We start from the raw sequence: 21210 nt of genomic DNA on the forward strand, positions 1-21210 counted from the left end.
AATCAGTTTTTAAACTGCTCTTCTAGGGCACCTGGCTGGCTCAGTTGGTAAGCGTCTGCCTTTGGCTCAGGTCATGATCCCAGCGTCCTGGGACTGAGTCCACATTGGGCTTCTTGCTCCACAGGAAGCCTGCTTCTCCCTCTCCCACTCCCCCTGCTTGTGTTCCCTCTCTCGCTGAGCCTCTCTCTGTCAAATAGATAAATAAAAATCTTAAAATAAATAAATTAAATAAGCTGGTCTTCTTCACACTAAAATACATGTTCTTACTACTTAGGAAAAGGTCATGGGGCACCTGGGTGGCTCAGTGGGTTAAGCCTCTTGCCTTTGGCTCAGGTCATGATCTCAGGGTCCTGGGATCGAGCTCCGCATCAGGCTCTCTGCTCCGAGGGGAGCCTGCCTCCCCCTCTCTCTCTGCCTGCCTCTCTGCCCACCTCTCTGCCCGCTTGTGATCTCTCTCTCCCTCTGCCAAATAAATAAATAAAACCTTTAAAAATTCTTAAAAAAAAAAAAAGTCACTTAACACAAGGAAGGCACAGAAATTAAGATGTTAAACATGTGCTAAGTAACTGTTCTATTTAATAAAACTTTACCCCTGAGTTAGAAGTCAGCAATGAACTATATTTGCTGCTCTATTCCACCCTCACTACACTAGCAGGTAGGAAGGCATCTGGGACATAACAGAAATCAAATGTGTGAAAAAAAATGCAAGTCGAATGGGGGTAAACCAGAAAAGATTTCGTATACTCACAGGTTTGTGCAACCATCACTATTATTTAATTTCAGCATATTTTCATCACCCCAAAAAGCCCATAATTACTACATTCATCTCCCACTCCCTACTCTGCACCTAGCCCTAGATGACACTAATCTTTCTATCTCTGTGCCTTTTGACATTCTGGGCATTTCGTGTATATAGATTACATAGTATGTGGCCTTTTGCGTCTGGCTTGTTCCACTTAGCATAATATTTCAAGGCTCACCCATGTTGTAACACATATCATCAGTACTTCATCTCTTTTTATGACCAAATATACTTCATTTGCATGGATATACCACATTTTATTTACCCATTCACCAGCTGAAAGATGCTTGGGTTATTTCTACTTTTTAAATATTATAAATAATGTTGCTAAAAACATTTGTATACATGTTTTTGTGTGAACATGTTTTCAATTCTCTTGAGTACATAATTAAGGAGCAGAACTACTTATACCTCTGTTTAACTTTCTAAGGAACTGTCAAAATTGTTTTCCATAAAGGCTGTACCATTCTACACTCCTACCAGCAAAGTATGAGAGTTGTGATCTTTCTATATCCTTGCCAAAACTTGTTATTTTCCATTTTCTTGATTATAGCCATTTTAGCAAGTGGAAGGTGGTATCTCATTACATTTTTCAAAGTATTTGATTTGCCTTTCCCAAAATGACTAATGATGTTGAGCATCCCTTTTTGTTCCCCTTTTTAAAAACTGAAATAGAGTTGACACTTGAGCATCTTTTCATGTGTTTTATTGGCCACTTGTAGATCTTTGTGGAGAAATGTCTGTTCAAATGCTTTACCCATTTTTTAAATGTCCTTTCATTGTTTAGTTGTCAAAATTCTTAGATCCTCATCAAATAGATGATTTGCAAACATTTTCTCCCATTTTGTGGATTATCTTTCCGCTTTCTTGATTTTGTGGATTATCTTTCCGCTTTCTTGATAATATCCTTTGACATACAAAAGTTTTTAATTTTGAGAAAGTCCAATTTAGGGGCACATGGGTGGCTCAGTTGTTGGGCATCTGCCTTCAGCTCGGGTCATGATCTCAAGGTCCTGGGATCGAGCCCTGTGTCGGGCTCCCTGCTTAGCAGGAAGCCTGCTTCTCTCTCTCCCACTCCCCCTGTTTATTTTATTCCCTCTCTCGCTGTCTCTGTGTTGAATAAATAAATAAATAATCTTTTTTTTTTTTAAGGGGGGTCCAATTTATCTATTTTTTCTTTGGTTGTCTATACTAAACTTAGGTGTCAATTCTAAGAAATTATGACCCAATCTAAGGTCACAAAGATTGACATCTATGTTGTTGTTTTTTTTTTTAAAGATTTTATTTATTTATTTATTTGAGGGAGAATGAGTGAGAGAGAGCATGAAAGAGGAGAAGGTCAGAGGGAGAAGCAGACTCCCCAAGGAGCTAGGAGCCCGATGCGGGACTCGATCCTGGAAGTCCGGTGTCATGACCTGAGCTGAAGGCAGTTGCTCAACCAACTGAGCCACCCAGGCGCCTGACATCTATGTTTTTACCTAATAATTTTACAGTTTTAGTTCTTTTTTTTTTTTTTTTAAAGATATTATTCATTTATTTGACAGACAGATCACAAGTAGGCAGAGAGGCAGGCAGGGATAGAGAGAGGAGGAAGCAGGCTCCCTGGTGAGCAGAGAGCCCGATGTGGGGCTTGATCCCAGGACCCTGAGATCATGACCTGAGCCGAAGGCAGAGGCCTAACCCACTGAGCCACCCAGGCGCCCCCTACAGTTTTAGTTCTTAAGTTTAGGTCTCTTTGATCCATTCTGAATTAACTTTGTAATGAGGCAGGGATCCAACTGGACTCTTACATGTAATTACTCAGTTTTCCCGAATACTATTTGCTGAAAAGACTATTCTTCCCCCATTGTATTCTTTTTTTTTTTTTTTTTAAAGATTTCATTTATTTGACAGACAGGAAGAGAGAGTGAGAGAGCAAACACAAGCAAGGAGAGTGGACACAGAGAAGCAAGCTTCCTGCTGAGCAGGGAGCCCGTTGCAGGGCTCAAGCCCGGGACCCTGGGATCATTACCACAGCCAAGGGCAGACCCTTAACAACTGAACCACCCAGGTGCCCCTCCCTGTATTCTTTCTTTAATATGCAATCAGGATGGAAAAAAATATTAGAGACCACATTCTACTTCAAGTAAAACTGAAATTTAATTTTCATTATGCTAAGTCATGATTTTGAAAAATCAGCTTATTTCTACTAAATAAGCACCTTTCTCACAGTGTTCATCAAGACATTATACCACATTTTGTACAGCACCTTTCCCTAGGCCTGGTTCAAGGACACAGTCTGAAAATCTAATAGAGAAAATGATGACTTAGTTGTAATAAAATCAGAGTGCAAACTAGGATAACTACAGAATAAACCAGTAAGAAACTGCATCATTAGACATCCAGAAAACAAAATGGCAAATCCCAAATACATTTGTTTTATCCATATCCTCAAATACATGGGGAGAAAAAAAAAAAAGTGAATCACTAATTCTTTGCACCACTGATATTACATACCTAAAAGATGTGTCCAGATGTTGCCTGTCTCTGTATGTATTCTGAAAATGCTCTTAAAACAGGCCCGGAAAGAAGGCATTGGGGGCCGATGACCATGTAAAAGGAAATCGTTATCCTTGAGCCAGTCTGGTAGTACATCATGAGGGATTACTCGCCACCGACCTTCCCATACCTGGAAGAAGAGTATTAATTTATTAAATATCTTTGTGGTTTTGTCAATGTAGCAACACTAGTTGCCCTAAAAGAATGGTTTCAAGCTTCGTTTCAGTCTGGGTAAAGGTAGGGTCCACCTGTACTGACTTGCCTTTCTTCATCATCCACAACAGACTTTACCTCTGAAAAGCCCCTGTGATAGTAATTAAATATGACTGTTTTTATACTTAATATTTCTGTTGGTGAAAAAAAAGTACAGCTGAACCTTGAACGTGGTTTAAAAATGTGTGGGTCGACTTACATGCAGATTTTTTACAGTACAGTCCTGTAAATGAATTTTCTCTTATAATGTTACTAACTTTTTTCTCTAGCTTATTTTAAGAATATAGTTTCTAACACCTATAACATACAAAATGTGTGTTGACTTTTTATGCTATTGGTAAGATTCCCAATCAATAGTAGGCTATTAATAATTAAGTTCTGGAGGAGCCAAAAATTATGCATGGATTTTCAACTGCCAAGGGGTCAGTACCTTTAACCCCTGCATCATTCAAGAGCCAAACCTGTATATAGAAGCACTTGTGTGCCTTCTGCTATATTCTCTCCCTTTCCCTTCTCTTCCTACCACAACAAACATGATGAAGTAAAAAAAAAAAGTGCACAGGAGTCAAAATCTTGGATCTCTATCATTAACTAGTTAAAGGAGCTTTAATGAGAAAATCACCAAGCCCCAGTTTCCTCATTTATAAAATGGAATGATACTTTGGTTACTTTGTAAGGATCAGATGAAATAACTCAGAGCCCTTGTAAGTGAATTAGCAAACTCCAACATCCACCCCACAGGTGGAATGTAACCCAGACCATCCCCAGAGGCTATTATCTACCTAAGAGTTAGTGACTAACCCACCCTCCTCATGCTGGAGAGATGGCAAAGAAACTCAAACATTAAGGGCCCTTCAAAAGTCTCATCACCACCACCCCTTCTTCTCCCTTTCTTCACTGTCCCTCCCCCTGGACTATAACAGAAAAGAGATCAAGAATTTGGTATCTGTCCTTAAAAACCTGTCAACCTCGGCACTGCTTCTTTTAAGGTCTCTCAGCCCAGAGAGCTCACACCAGAAGGATCACTTAATCCTAACTACCTTGTTTCTGCTAATCAGAAAGATATAAGGGAAAATGCCAGGTATATGCTCTACCTATAGTATTCAGGTTGAGACAATGACCCAACTCCTACCCCTCAGGGTTCTGGCAACAAACAAACAACGCAGCTAGGCTATACAATCTTGGCTCTCTTTCTTCTATGTGATGCAAAATGACTGCCAGCTGCTGAGCCCAATCCTTCTGCTTCACATCTTCCTGCTCTCTGCTCTCCTTAATCCTTCTTACTGAAGTATGCTTGTAAAAGAACTGATCCTCTGTGTAACTCCAAAGAAAGCGAGAACTAACAATTTAAGAGAAGTGGCCCTCTTAACACTACTAAAACTCATTCTCTCTAGCCTCCCCACTTCTTCTCTCACCTTCTAACTCAAACCCTGAGGCCCGTATTTAGGATAATCTGGCCATTCCATGCTTGTTCATAACACACAATGAAATACAATAATGCCAAAAGACTAATCTAGATATTTAACGTCTACTGGTAATAATAGTTTTACCACTTGTAAAAGTAGCTGTCTGAGATCTTCCAAAGGACTTTCTGGAGAGACAGAGAATACTCTTAGATACTGAATTTATTTTCTCTAATTTGGACTTGAAAAAAGATAGCTATTGTTAACATTAACTTTACAAGATGCTACTCTGTTTTACTTAGGGAGAATTTTATTCTCTAAGAGGGAGAGGAAAAGAGAAATCAAACCTTACATCCTCAAGGCAGTTCACAATCTGCAAACAGCTCTGCTGTGACCATATGAAAAGTGCTATTGTGTTACCCACACAGCCAAGATGCTCCCTTTTTTGCAGTCAGAAAGAATATGCTAAGATTCTTACTAGTTATATTTGCACATAACGTCAGAGTGATTTTTCTCCATTGTTTCTAAACATTCTAGCAGTCTAAACTGAGCCAAGGAACTATGCTCTCATAATTACACTGAAGTTAGTGTCATATTCAACAGACACTGCACCCTCAATCCTCAACTTGGGAGTCAACCCAAATGTCATCCCAAACAGGCAATGTCTTTTACTCCCCAAGGAAAAAAGAACAGGATCACAGCTTGGCCAAATACATATTTATTTATAAGCCTGACAAAGGCACTGCATAAATCAAACATTTGAGCAATGGTCCACTGGATTTGTATTAGACCATTAATGCACAAAACATTTCTTTTTAATTGAAGGCTGGAAAAAAAAAGCATGATCAAATTGGACACTCTATAAAGACTAAATGATTTTATTTCCCCTTTTCCTGTAAGAAAAGCTTTTCCAAAAGGGAGTGTATACCAGCAAGGCCACAGGACACTTTGTTTTAAATTGTTTACTTCCTTGCAACCTAAGAAAAAAATTTTGTGTGTCACTAGACCCATCGAGCTGTCAAGTACGCTCAGTTGCATGACCGCAGCACGCGGAGCAAGCTTGGAGAATGCCGTGTCACAGGAAGCCTCTCCAGGCACTCACTCTCACAAAGTGCTAGAGGATGATAAGAGAATGGTAATAATTTTTGTGCTCCACTCATTTTTCTTCAGTAAATCACAGCTTGGAGCAAATAAACGCCCTATTTATTCTCCCATTCGCCTGTTACATTTGAAGTTTTATTTGCTTTACTTATTATTGTTAGTTCAGAAAAGGAGGATAAAAAAGGAAGTCAAGTTAACTACAGTACCCCAATGATCTATAAATATTAAAAATCCCTAATGGCCCAGACACTAAATATTCAACTTCAAGAGCTTTAACACCAAATTTGCTTTATGAAAAATAAAATATATCCTTTATATACTTGTGTGTTACTTCTTCTGAGACAGAAATCACTAGAAAGAATCTATAGTTTTGCTTTTTCTTAACCAATTTTTAAACACTGAAAATTTCCTGGGCTCTAAGTAGACCTATAAATGTTTAAACCTCTCCCCAACTACTCTCTACCCATCCCCTTTCTCTTAGAAGGGATGTCTATACTCAGATTATAATGTTTTCTCATCCTCTGGTCCAAAGTACAATATTCTAAAGTCAACTGGCCCCCAATTATTTCTACCACCATTGTGAATGTAGGAAAACCTAACTTGGTTTTCAGGACCTAAGACCACATGCATAGAAAGTCTTGGTTCCATGAAACCTATTTTTAAAAAGCCACGGGTCCCAAAAAAAAAAAAAAAAAAAAAAAAAAAAAAAGCCACGGGTCACACAAATTTCTCTCTAAATAATCAAGAGCTCTCCAGAAATGTTTAACAAATAAATTTATTTACACATACTAACACAGACTGACTTATGATTTTGGATAATTCCTGACAGGGTCGCTACTGATCAGATTATCAAGTAGTTATAAATTTACCAGTGTCTCTGACTCTTCTAAGAAAGCAACCCCAATTCCAGTTACCATTTTCAAAGAAGAAAAAAAACCACAATATGACCTAAAGAATCAGATAATGCGTTAGAAAAAAAACCTTAAGAGACAGAAAACATGCCAGCTGAATTAGAAATACTAGATCTGCATGAAAACTGGGAAATCTTTATCTGAAGATTAGTTTGACTACCCACAGAATCCTTAGAAAAATTAGCACATTTGCCATCCCATTGGAGTAGCATAAGAGATTGGACATGGCATTTTAGTATCTCTAGGGATCAACCACTCCCAACTTTCATTCTGTCTTATCTAAACTATCAGCAAAACATCTACTCTGTTAATTTACATCAGGAAACAATTGTTTCCTGAATGAATATTCCAGTTTTATCACAACTTTATCATGGCTACTTCAGGCAAACAAATGTATTTTGTCTTAAACAGGGTTAAAGTCATGAAACTGTTTCTGTCTCCATTTTGCCACAGATAATGTCCACAGTAAACCAAAGGCTAAGAGACTGCAAATCTCCTTAAAAGTTCCTGTTTGGGAAGGGTTAAATATATAGCACAGAAATGATAAGAAACTGCTATCTTACCTTACAAACAAATTCTTCCATTCTTTCCATAGCGTGATGGGCTTGTAAAAGAGGGGACATGCCCATAAACCCCTCATCTTCCTGAGAAGCTTCCTCATTGCACTCATGTTCCTCAGAGATCTAAAAAGCAATCACAGAAAGTCAGGGACAGAGACCAGGAGCCAAATGAAATAGTCAATACACTAACCTATAAAATTATAATGAAATAATTCTCTCTTAAAGTCAAAGCAAGGCTTCAAACAAGTAACAATATAGGAAGTATTGTCAGTTTATTGCAGAGTTGTGAATATTAAAAAGGAACGAATGTTACTCAATGCTTCTCACTGGCAGACAAATGAAATACAAGAGCATTCCCATGTTTGTTTCAGTAGCAAATTCCTGGGGTAGCTTGAATGGTTCATTTTTTTTTTTAAAGATTATTTATTTATTTATTTGACAGAGAGAGAGATCACAAGTAGACGGAGAGGCAGGCAGAGAGAGAGAGAGAGGGAAGCAGGCTTCTTGCTGAGCAGAGAGCCCGATGTGGGACTGGATCCCAGGACCCTGAGGATCATGACCTGAGCCGAAGGCAGCGGCTTAACCCACTGAGCCACCCAGGCGCCCCGAATGGTTCATTTTTTTGTGTTAAGATTATATTCACATAGTCAAGAAATTGCTGAGGGGAAAAATCTCTAAGAACCCCACACCTGGTACATATAAAATAAATATTTATAATACAATATGATAAGGGGAAAAAAGGGGAGGAAAAAACAGAAAACAAAAGAAAAAAACATTTACTCAATTCTTAAGATATGCCAAGCATAAAAGAAAGGGTTTTATATAGGCCATCTAACTTAATCCTGACAGTCGCCCATTATTAGATAAGTATTCTTATCCCCATTTAACATATAAAGAACATCAGGCAAAGAGGTTTAAATAAGTTGCCCAAGGTTAAAACTAGAAAAGAAAAAAAGTAAAAACTCCCACACTCACTATCTTTCCTCATTCTTGATGAAATGAAGAAATGACAATCCGGTCAGACCTTAAGGGATGCACCACTAAAATGAACATGTGTCTCCAGATGAAGCTTCACTTCACACTAGTATAGACAGAATGATACTGTGAGAAGGGCAATGGACCAGCAGTCAGGAGACCTAAGTAGTTGAGTGTGATTTTGCCACTAATATCAATGGAACCGTATATAGGTCTCTCAACCTGAGCCTCAATTTTCTCATTTCTATCTAAAAGAAGTTTAAAACTAAACAATCTCTACCATCTTCCCTCTTCTCTAAAATTCTGAGATTCTGCCACTCAGTAAGATGACAGCACAAGAGAACTGGAATTCCGTATCTACTAAGAGTCTGCTAGATAAACAATACCGGCTAAAATGACTGCATTAAGAAATGAATGACTTTCGGGGCGCCTGGGTGGCTCAGTGGGTTAAGCCTCTGCCTTCGGCTCAGGTCATGATCTCAGGGTCGTGGGATCGAGCCCCGCATTGGGCTATCTGCTCAGCAGTGAGCCTGCTTCCTCCTCTCTCTGCCTGCCTCTCTGCCTACTTGTGATCTCTCTCTCTCTGTCAAATAAATAAATAAAATCTTTAAAACAACAAAAAAAAAAAAGAAATGAATGACTTTCTACCTCCAGTCAGAAAACTGGTAAGGATGAACATGTAGGCACAGGAAGTAATCTACAACACTTGAATTTGAACATGTTTAAAAAGAAATCCTAAGATTTCATTTTCCTACTCTTTATGTTCCAAGATAACTAGGGGCTTAGTATTAAGTAGCACTTGAAACATGTTACATACCCAATCTCAACTGTTAAAAAATCATGCTCTCTAAGAAATCTATCTTGACTCTGCTTCTCTACTATTCTTACTTATAAACATCCTCTGGGGGCAGCTGGGTGGCTCAGTGGGTTAAGCCTCTGCCTTCGGCTCAGGTCATGATCTCAGGGTTCTGGGATCAAGTCCCACATCGGGCTCTCTGCTCAGCAGGGAACCTGCTTCCCTCTCTCTCTGCCTGCCTCTCTGCCTACTGGTGATCTCTCTGTCAAATAAATAATAAAATTAAATAAATAAATAAATAACAAAACATCCTCTGTAGCACCTGGATGACCCAGTTGGTTGAATGCCTGCCTTCAGCTCAGGTCATGATCTCAGGGTCCTGGGATGGAGCCCCAAATCGGGCTCTCCACTCAGTGGGAAGTCTGCTTCTCTCCCCCACTCATGTTCTCTCCCTCTCTCAAATAAATGAATAAAACCTTAAAAAAAAAAAAAAAAAACCACCCTCTAAAAATAAAACAAGACAAAACCAGAGAAGGAGACAAACCATAAGAGACTCAATCATAGGAAACAAACTGAGGGTTGCTGGAAGGGAAGGGGGTGGAGGGATGGAGTAACTGGGTGACGGACATTAAAGGAGGGCATGCAATGTAATGAACACTGGGTATTATAGAAGACTGATTAATCACAGGCCTGTACCTCTGAAACCAATAATACATTTTATGTTAATTAATTGAATTTAAATTTTAAAAATGTTTAAAAAACAAATATACCCTCTGTTCCTTACTTCCCTAAAACTTACCTGTCTGTCCTTCAGTGCCCAGTTTCTCAACAATTCTTTCATGATTGTCACCTTCCCCTCCCCCACCAAACATTTTTAGATTGCTTCTTCCGTCTCCAGGCAATTTTATTAACACAATATACTGTGTATTTGTATGTACTGTGGCCCTACAGGGCTACAGACCACTGTAATATTTTAGTTTTTCAATCCTCTCTCAATCAAGAAGCAATTTTCACCAGAGAATGTATATGGCCCTACCTAACCCACAGCAACTGCCTCCTCTTCTCAACTCTTCCAGCAGTTAAAAGTCCGTAGCCCCCACTTGACAATGAATATAATATCTGATTTACAGGTGTTTTACTGACTTATACTGTTTTATTTCTCGTTTGACATAATTTTACTTTTTAGTGTATCATTTCCTAAGTGAGATTTTAAGTGTCTATGTGATCTTCTTCCCCATGACCCCCCAAAACGGCTCTGTGTAGTATGTTATATACTTCACTACAGCTCAATTAATTAACGCTTTAAAATTTTTTCAACAAAAATTTTTTAGAAGTGCCTAATTAAATGTAAAATAGACAATAGGATAGACAACAGGATTAGCAGACTGAGTTTAAAGTGTAAAATATAAATTTATATATAAAATGTAAAATAGCTTAAATAGTTATGCATGTTCATACATTTACATGATCTCACAGAGTAAAAGAAACAAGGATTCAGTCTTGATTTTCTTATAAATAAATTATGCCAGCAGTTTCTAATAAAACTATAAATAAATGAGCACATAAAGCAGAACTAGTTAAATATTTCCTATACCCAATAGGTATAGTAATGTAAGTAAGTAAAACCCAATTAAGTTGCAGGAATGGTCTGAAATGTCAATGGGATTACTTACAGTAGTTTTGAGTATCGGGCTAATAATACATTTGGATCCATAGAAGACTACTGATAGGAAAAGGTAAGCCAGACTCCATGGCAAAAGAAAAGAAAGGGTATTTCACACACTTAATGACTTAAATAAGAAAAAATGAGGATAGGGTGTCTCTCTCCATGGGTACTCCTACTTTCTACAGAAAAGAGAGATGAAGGGTTCAACTTTCCAATCATAAGGAGGTTAAGAAAAGCAATGACACTGCTGTTGGGAGTCAATACGCATTTATCGAAAGAAAACAAGTACATTCAGAATGCAGGATGTATGGTCTGAGTCAAACATATGGTCTGAGTCAAACACCAACTATTTGCCAAAAAACATGTTTATTCATTTAGTTAAACATTTTTTAGGAAAGGTGGCTTGCATAATGGATTAAGAATCTGAAGTCGGATAAACTGTTACGATAAATTGTCATCTCTGATAAGAAGACTACATTTAACCAAAGCATCAGTTTCCTTATCTGTGAAATGATTTTAATACCGCAACTACAGTGCAGATCTGTTTTAATAAAGACAATAAATAAAAAGAAACTATCATAGGACCCAGGACTCAGAAGGCAATATATAAATGATAGTCTTTATTATTATAATGATGGGCTAGGTACTGCGAACATTAAAGTTAGTATCACAACCTAGGGGAGAAGATATGCATGTAAGTAAATACAGCAAGGACCTAGTGAACTGTATGAAAGAGGTCTGATGCAAAGAGAAAAGAGAAAACAGTTAACTTTGACACTACTGGGAAGTTTCCTAGAAAGGTAACATCTGAACCAAGAGCTGAAAAATGTGTAAGAGATTCAGGAGTCAGGCATGGCAGGGGAAAGACATAACAGGTAAAGGCAACAGTGTATATCCAAAAACAGAGAGGAAAGAAAAAGCACACACAAAGAACACATAGTTTAGCATGGCTGCTGCAGCAACAAGTCAATTTGACGTTAGACTAAAAAAGGTTAAGTACAAGGGCGCCTGGGTGGCTCAGTCAGTTAAGCATCTGCCTTCGGCTAAGGTCATGATCCCAGGGTCCTGAAATCAACCCCCGTATCAGCACGCTCATGCATGTGCATGTAGTTCTCTCGTTCTCATTCTCTCTCTAAGAAATAAATGAATAAAATCTTAAAAAAAAAAAAAAAAAAAAAGGTTAAGTACAGACACAATCCAAATGCCCATCAACAAATAAATACATAAAAATGTGGCATACAGGGGCGCCTGGGTGGCTCAGTTGGTTGGACTGCCGCCTTTGGCTCAGGTCATGATCCTGGAGTCCCGGGATCAAGTCCCGCATCGGGCTCCCAGCTCCACGGGGAGTCTGCTTCTCTCTCTGACCTTCTCCTCACTCATACTCTCTCTGTCTCTCTCTCAAATAAATAAATAAAATCTTTAAAAAAAAAAATGTGGCATACACATACACAGAATATAGCATTCAGTCATAAAAAGGTTCTGGTGTATAGTACCACATGGATAAACACTGAGAACATTATGCCACACACAAAAGGGCAAATATCGTACAATTCCATTTGTATGAAAAATCTGGAATAGGCAAATTCACAGACACTAGAAGTAGAGAGTGGGTATCAGGGGCTGGACTGGAAGGAGGGAATGATAAATTCTATTTCAATAGGTACAGAATTCTGTATGGGATGTTGAAAATTTTTGGCAACAGTGGTGATGGCTGTGAATGTAATTAGTGTCACTAAGTTGTACACTGAAAAATGGCTAGAATGGCAAACTTTATACTATATATTTTACAATAAAAATTAATTTTTAAAAGACACAGGGGTCCACAGCAGCATTCTTCATAAAAGTAAAAAACCAGAAATAAGCCAACTATCAATAAGAAAACGGATAAAAACAAGTGTGATATATTTACGTAACAGAATATAACAGATTACTCAGTAATTAAAAAGAACTACCAACATACAAAAGAGTATGGGTAAGTAACAAAAATATGCCAATCATAAAGAGAGTATATATTGTATGATTCCACTCATAGTAAATTCAGCAACAAGCAAAACAATCCATTGTGGTACAAATCAGAATAATGGTTCTCTCTGGGAATATAAAGGCAAGGCACAGAGCGGTTACTGACTTGAAAAAGGCATAAGAGAAGTTTCTGAAATGATTACAATAATCTGAATCTTGATCTGTGGTGATCATATATAGGTAGTGTCATGATGCTATATATTTAAGATTTGGGTATGTTTAAATTATCCCTCAATAAAATGTTATCTGTGTAAACCTCCCTCAATAAAACGCTTTCAAAAACAAAAATAGGAGAGAGGAACAGAAGTGCTAAAGTCTTTTCATACTAAGGGGTTTTAGGTTTTGTCGCGTAGGCAAAGCTGAGCATTTAAATGATGAGGTTGGGCCAAGCTGAACACGATTAACATTTGTGTTGACAAACTTACTCTGGCAACAGAGAGAAGGCAACGCTAAAGAAGGGAGACAGGAAAGGAAAGAAATTAAGAAAACACAAAGTCTAAAGCAGTTGTTCTCAACTAGGGGCAATTTGGCTCCCCCACCTAGGGGACATCTGGCAATATCTATAGTTGTCTTTACTTGTCACAAGTAGGGGGAAATGTTACTGGCAACTAATAGGTAGGGGGCAGGATGCTGTTACACATCCTACAATACAAAGACAGTTCTCCAAAACAAAGAACTATCTGGTTAATATGTCAACAGTCAGAGAAACTCTGATCTACAGATATGATGAGGGAGGATCTATATACCTACTACGGTATTATGTGTCCACATCAGAAAAGAATATTTTATCAGATACTTCACACTTCTTATTAATAAGTGGTTACAGTGCCATGGCTAAATGGTAATCATTTATTCAAAAAACTTAGTACTCATTGAGCAGCTACCATTTGACAGATGAGGAACCTAAGGCTAAATGATTTGCTCAGGGTCACACACCTAGAAAATGCCAGTCAAAAGTTCAAATCAAGTCCATACAAGTTCCAAAGTTCATGCTATATTCTTTCCACTCTCATTGTTTTCTAATTATAAAAGTGCCTAATTTTGTGGGTAACACATTTGACCAAAAGGCCACAACACATACAGGCAGACTTTGCTTTCCAGTAGTGCAGGATAGTAAAAATGACTATGCAAGCCAAAATCATGTAAAGCATTCTTAATAACCAACGAGGGAAATGGCTATTTTGTGACTTTTAAATTTGTTAAAATATTAAAAACTCTGTCAGTTATAAATGTGTAAGACAATTTTAAAAATAGTAAGACTAGTATTTAGTATGCTATATTTTAAAAACAGAAACATTGAGAATTATTTATTTATAAGAAACTTACCCGGAGTAATTTGAGCAGTACCTATTTTTTTTTTTGATTAATTTTTTATTTTTTCAGCATAACAGTATTATTTTTGCACCACACCCAGTGCTCCATGCAATCCGTGCCCTCTACAATACCCACCACCTGGTGCCCCCAACCTCCCACCCCCCACCCCTTCAAAATTCTCAGATCGTTTTTCAGAGTCCATAGTCTCTCATGGTTCACCTCCCCTTCCAATTTCCCTCAACTCCCTTCTCCTCTCCATCTCCCCTTGTCCTCCATGCTATTTGTTATGCTCCACAAATAAGTGAAACCATATGATAATTGACTCTCTCTGCTTGACTTATTTCACTCAGCATAATCTCTTCCAGTCCCGTCCATGTTGCTACAAAACTTGGGTATTCATCCTTTCTTTTTTTCTTTTTCTTTTTTTTTTTTTTTTTACAGCTTTATAAACATATATTTTTATCCCCAGGGGTACAGGTCTGCAAATCGCCAGGTTTACACACTTCACAGCACTCACCATAGCACATACCCACCCCAATTTCCATAACCCCACCCCCCTCTCCCAACCCCCTCCCCCCATCAACCCTCAGTTTGTTTTGTGAGATTAAGAGTCACTTATGGTTTGTCTCCCTCCCAATCCCATCTTGTTTCATTTACTCTTCTCCTACCCCCTCAACCCCCCATGTTGCATCTCCTCTCCCTCATATCAGGGAGATCATATGATAGTTGTCTTTCTCCGATTGACTTATTTAGCTAAGCATGATACCCTCTAGTTCCATCCACGTCGTCGCAAATGGCAAGATTTCATTTCTTTTGATGGCTGCATAGTATTCCATTGTGTATATATACCACATCTTCTTTATCCATTCGTCTGTAGATGGACATCTAGGTTCTTTCCATAGTTTGGCTATTGTAGACATTGCTGCTATAAACATTCGGGTGCACGTGCCCCTTCGGATCACTACGTTTGTATCTGTAGGGTAAATACCCAGCAGTGCAATTGCAGGGTCATAGGGTAGTTCTATTTTCAACATTTTGAGGAACCTCCATGCTGTTTTCCAGAGTGGTTGCACCAGCTTGCATTCCCACCAACAGTGTAGGAGGGTTCCCCTTTCTCCGCATCCTCACCAGCATCTGTCATTTCCTGACTTGTTAATTTTAGCCATTCTGACTGGTGTGAGGTGATACCTCATGGTGGTTTTGATTTGTATTTCCCTGATGCCGAGTGATATGGAGCACTTTTTCATGTGTCTGTTGGCCATCTGGATGTCTTCTTTGCAGAAATGTCTGTTCATGTCCTCTGCCCATTTCTTGATTGGATTATTTGTTCTTTGGGTGTTGAGTTTGCTAAGTTCTTTATAGATTTTGGACACTAGCCCTTTATCTGAGATGTCATTTGAAAATATCTTCTCCCATTCTGTCAGTTGTCTTTTGGTTTTGTTCACTGTTTCCTTTGCTGTGCAAAAGCTTTTGATCTTGATAAAATCCCAAAAGTTCATTTTTGCCCTTGCTTCCCTTGCCTTTGAGGATGTTCCTAGGAAGATGTTGCTGCGGCTGAGGTCGAAGAGGTTGCTGCCTGTGTTCTCCTCAAGGATTTTGATGGATTCCTTTCTCACACTGAGATCCTTCATCCATTTTGAGTCTATTTTCGTGTGTGGTGTAAGGAAATGATCCAATTTCATTTTTCTGCATGTGGCTGTCCAATTTTCCCAACACCATTTATTGAAGAGGCTGTCTTTTTTCCATTGGACATTCTTTCCTGCTTTGTCGAAGATGAGTTGACCATAGAGTTGAGGGTCCATTTCTGGGCTCTCTATTCTGTTCCATTGATCTATGTGTCTGTTTTTGTGCCAGTACCATGCTGTCTTGATGATGACAGCTTTGTAATAGAGCTTGAAGTCCGGAATTGTGATGCCACCAACTTTGGCTTTCTTTTTCAATATTCCTTTGGCAATTCGAGGTCTTTTCTGGTTCCATATAAATTTTAGGATTATTTGTTCCATTTCTTTGAAAAAAAAGGATGGTACTTTGATAGGAATTGCATTAAATGTGTAGATTGCTTTAGGTAGCATAGACATTTTCACAATATTTATTCTTCCAATCCAGGAGCATGGAACATTTTTCCATTTCTTTGTGTCTTCCTCAATTTCTTTCATGAGTACTTTATAGTTTTCTGAGTATAGATTCTTAGTCTCTTTGGTTAGGTTTATTCCTAGGTATCTTATAGTTTTGGGTGCAAGTGTAAAAGGGATGGACTCCTTAATTTCTCTTTCTTCTGTCTTGTTGTTGGTGTAGAGAAATGCAACTGATTTCTGTGCACTGATTTTATATCCTGACACTTTACTGAATTCCTGTACAAGTTCTAGCAGTTTTGGAGTGGAGTCTTTTCGGTTTTCCACATAGAGTATCATATCATCTGCAATGAGTGATAGTTTGACTTCTTCTTTGCCGATTTGGATGCCTTTAATTTCCTTTTGTTGTCTGATTGCTGAGGCTAGAACTTCTAGTACTATGTGGAATAGCAGTGGTGATAACGGACATCCCTGCCGTGTTCCTGACCTTAGCGGAAAAGCTTTCAGTTTTTCTCCATTGAGAATGATATTTGCGGTGGGTTTTTCGTAGATGGCTTTGATAATATTGAGGTATGTACCGTCTATCCCTACACTTTGAAGAGTTTTGATCAGGAAGGGATGCTGTACTTTGTCAAATGCTTTTTCAGCATCTATGGAGAGTATCATATGGTTCTTGTTCTTTTACTAATGTGTTGTATCACATTGATTGATTTGCGGATGTTGAACCAGCCCTGCAGCCCTGGAATAAATCCCACTTGGTCGTGGTGAATAATCCTTTTAATGTACTGTTGAATCCTATTGGCTAGTATTTTGGCGAGAATTTTTGCATCTGTGTTCATCAAGAATATTGGTCTGTAGTTCTCTTTTTTGTTGGGATCCTTGTCTGATTTTGGGATCAAGGTGATACTGGCCTCATAAAATGAGTTTGGAAGTTTTGCTTCTATTTCTATTTTTTGGAACAGTTTCAGGAGAATAGGAATTAGTTCTTCTTTAAATGTTTGGTAGTATTCCCCCGGGAAGCCATCTGGCCCTGGGCTTTTGTTTGTTTGGAGATTTTTGATGACTGTTTCAATCTCCTTACTGGTTATGGGTCTGTTCAGGCTTTCTATTTCTTCCTGGTTCAGTTGTGGTAGTTTATATGTCTCTAGGAATGCATCCATTTCTTCCAGATTGTCAAATTTGCTGGCGTAGAGTTGCTCATAGTATGTTCTTATAATTGTCTGTATTTCTTTGGTGTTCGTTGTGATCTCTCCTCTTTCATTCATGATTTTATTTATTTGAGTCCTGTCTCTTTTCTTTTTGATAAGTCTGGCCAGGGGTTTATCAATCTTATTAATTCTTTCAAAGAAACAGCTCCTAGTTTCGTTGATTTGTTCTATTGTTTTTTTGGTTTCTATTTCATTGATTTCTGCTCTGATCTTTATGATTTCTCTTCTCCTGCTGGGTTTAGGGTTTCTTTCTTGTTCTTTCTCCAGCTCCTTTAGGTGTAGGGTTAGGTTGTGTACCTGAGACCTTTCTTGTTTCTTGAGAAAGGCTTGTAACGCTATATATTTTCCTCTCAGGACTGCCTTTGTTGTGTCCCACAGATTCTGAAACGTTGTGTTTTCATTATCATTTGTTTCCATAAATTTTTTCAATTCTTCTTTAATTTCCTGGTTGACCCATTCATTCTTTAGAAGGATGCTGTTTAGTCTCCATGTATTTGGGTTCTTTCCAAATTTCCTCTTGTTATTGAGTTCTAGCTTTAGAGCATTGTGGTCTGAAAATATGCAGGGAATGATCCCAATCTTTTGATACCGGTTGAGACTTGATTTAGGACCAAGAATGTGATCTATTCTGGAGAATGTTCCATGTGCACTAGAGAAGAATGTGTATTCTGTTGCTTTGGGATGAAATGTTCTGAATATATCTGTGATGTCCATCTGGTCCAGTGTGTCATTTAAGGCCTTGATTTCCTTGTTGATCTTTTGCTTGGATGATCTGTCCATTTCAGTGAGGGGAGTGTTAAAATCCCCTACTATTTTTGTATTCTTGTCGATGTGTTTCTTTGATTTTGTTATTAATTGGTTTATATAGTTGGCTGCTCCCACGTTAGGGGCATAGATATTTAAAATTGTTAGATCTTCTTGTTTGATAGTTCCTTTGAGTATGATATAGTGTCCTTCCTCATCTCTTATTATAGTCTTTGTCTTAAAATCTAATTGATCTGATATAAGGATTGCCACTCCTGCTTTCTTCTGATGTCCATTAGCATGGTAAATTCTTTTCCACCCCCTCACTTTAAATCTGGAGGTGTCTTCGGGTTTAAGATGAGTTTCTTGTAGGCAACATATAGATGGGTTTTGTTTTTTTATCCATTCTGATACCCTGTGTCTTTTGATTGGGGCATTTAGCCCATTAACATTCAGGGGAAGTATTGAGAGATATGAATTTAGTGCCATTGTATTGCCTGTAAGGTGACTGGTATTGTATATTGTCTCTGTTTCTTTCTGATCTACTACTTTTAGGGTCTCTCTTTGCTTAGAGGACCCCTTTCAATATTTCCTGTAGAGCTGGTTTGGTATTTGCAAATTCTTTCAGTTTTTGTTTGTCCTGGAAGCTTTTAATCTCTCCTTCTATTTTCAATGATAGCCTAGCTGGATATAGTATTCTTGGCTGCATGTTTTTCTCATTTAGTACTCTGAATATATCATGCCAGCTCTTTCTGGCCTGCCAGGTCTCTGTGGATAAGTCTGCTGCCAATCTAATATTTTTACCATTGTACGTTACAGACTTCTTTTCCTGGGCTGCTTTCAGGATCTTCTCTTTGTCACTAAGACTTGTAAATTTTACTATTAGGTGACGGGGTGTGGACCTATTCTTATTGATTTTGAGGAGGGTTCTCTGAACCTCTTGAATTTTGATGCTTGTTCCCTTTGCCATATTGGGGAAATTCTCTCCAATAATTCTCTCCAATATACCTTCTGCTCCCCTCTCTGTTTCCTCTTCTTCTGGAATCCCAATTATTCTAATGTTGTTTCGTCTTATGGTGTCACTTATCTCTCGAATTCTCCCCTCGTGGTCCAGTAGCTGTTTGTCCCTCTTTTGCTCAGCTTCTTTATTCTCTGTCATTTGGTCTTCTATATCGCTAATTCTTTCTTCTGCCTCATTTATCCTAGCAGTGAGAGCCTCCATTTTTGATTGCACCTCATTAATAGCTTTTTTGATTTCAACTTGGTTAGATTTTAGTTCTTTTATTTCTCCAGAAAGGGCTTTTATATCTCCCGAGGGTTGCTTTAATATCTTCCATGCCTTTTTCAAGCCCGGCTAGAACCTTGAGAATCGTCATTCTGAACTCTATATCTGACATATTACCAATGTCTGTATTGATTAGGTCCCTAGCCTTTGGTACTGCCTCTTGTTCTTTTTTTTTGTTGTGAATTTTTCCGCCTTGTCATTTTGTCCAGATAAGAGTTTATGAAGGAGCAAGTAAAATACTAAAAGGGTGGCAACAACCCCAGGAAAATATGCTTTAGCCAAATCAGAAGAGATCCCAAATCGTGAGGGGGGAGAAAGGGGATAAAAATGGGTTCAAAAAGAAAAAAAAAAAAAAGAAAGAAACTATTTAAAAAAAGAAAGCCGATAAAGAAAAAATATAAAAAGAGGAAAATATATATATATATTAGATAAACTATTTAAAAAAACGTTAATAAAGAAAACGGTAAAAGTTAAAAAAAAATTTAGCAGAAGAAGAGAAAAAGAAAAAAAAATTAAATTAACTGCAAGGCTAAAAAATCATGGGGAGAAAGCCATGAGTTCCGTGCTTTGCTTTCTTCTCCTCTGGAATTCTGCCGCTCTCCTTGGTATTGAAACAGCACTCCTGGGTAGGTGAACTTGGTCCTGGCTGGGTTTCCCGTTGATCTTCTGGGGGAGGGGCCTGTTGTAGTGATTCTCAAGCGTCTTTGCCCCAGGCGGAGTTGCACCGCCCTTACCCGGGGCCGCGCTGAGTAGCTGAGTAATCTGCTCGGGTTTGCTTTCGGGAGCTTTTGTTCCCTGAGCACTTTCCGTAGAGTTACGGAGGATGGGAATGAAGATGGCGGCCTCCCGGTCTCCGGCCTGAGGAGCCGATAGCCCGGGGCCCCACTCCTCAGTGCGCCCCCAGAGAACAGCACCCAATGACTCCCGTCACCCTGGCCTCCGGCCGCGCTCCGAGCTGGCCGAGCCTGCGACCGGTCCAAGGCAACCCCGAGCTGAGAGTCACTCCTCGGCTCTGTCTCTGCAGCCGGCTTCCCCGTTCTAATACCGGTAAGCTCTGCGACACTCAGACACCCCCGATCCTTCTGCGACCCTGTGGGACCTGAGGCCGCGCTGTCCCCGCCTGGGCTTCACCCCAGTTAAGCCTCTGGAGCGATGTCCCTCAGCGGAACAGACTTTTAAAAGTCCTGATTTTGCTCCGTTGCTCCACCGCTCCCCGGGAGCCGGCCCCTCCCCCGGCGGTCTATCTTCCCGTCGCTTTGGATTCACTTCTCCGCCAGTCCTACCTTGCAGAAAGTGGTTGATTTTCTGTTTCTAGAATTGCTGTTGTTCTTCTCTTCAATCTCCCGTTGGATTTGTAGGTGTTTGCAATCTTTAGATAAGCTATTTAGCTGATCTCCCGCTACCCGCTACCCGAAGTAGTCTCAGCCTGCTACTTCTCCACCATCTTGACTCCTCCCTCTTTTTTTTTTTTTTTTAAAGGAGGCTCCACACCCAGTGTGCAGCTTGAACGCATGAACCTGAGATCAAGAGTTGCCTGCTTTACCAACTGCACCCCAGCCGGGCGCCGCAGTGCTTGCTTCTTGTTCTATAATTTATGATA

At 39.0% G+C, this 21210-nt stretch overlaps 1 protein-coding gene across 7 annotated transcripts in view; it reads right to left on the reverse strand.

Moving 5' to 3' along the window:
* Window positions 1-21210, reverse strand: part of ADIPOR2 (adiponectin receptor 2) — a 104615-nt gene that overhangs the window by 8703 nt on the left and 74702 nt on the right. For all 7 annotated transcript variants that reach the window (XM_047740446.1, XM_047740442.1, XM_047740441.1 and 4 more), the window contains 2 exons: window positions 7532-7651; window positions 3299-3470 (listed from right to left, as the gene is read on the reverse strand). In XM_047740446.1, the coding sequence (XP_047596402.1) occupies window positions 3299-3470; window positions 7532-7651 (292 nt within the window). The remainder of the gene's footprint in view (window positions 1-3298; window positions 3471-7531; window positions 7652-21210) is intronic.

Source organism: Lutra lutra, chromosome 8 (assembly GCF_902655055.1).
Source record: "Lutra lutra chromosome 8, mLutLut1.2, whole genome shotgun sequence".
Lineage (NCBI taxonomy): Eukaryota > Metazoa > Chordata > Mammalia > Carnivora > Mustelidae > Lutra > Lutra lutra.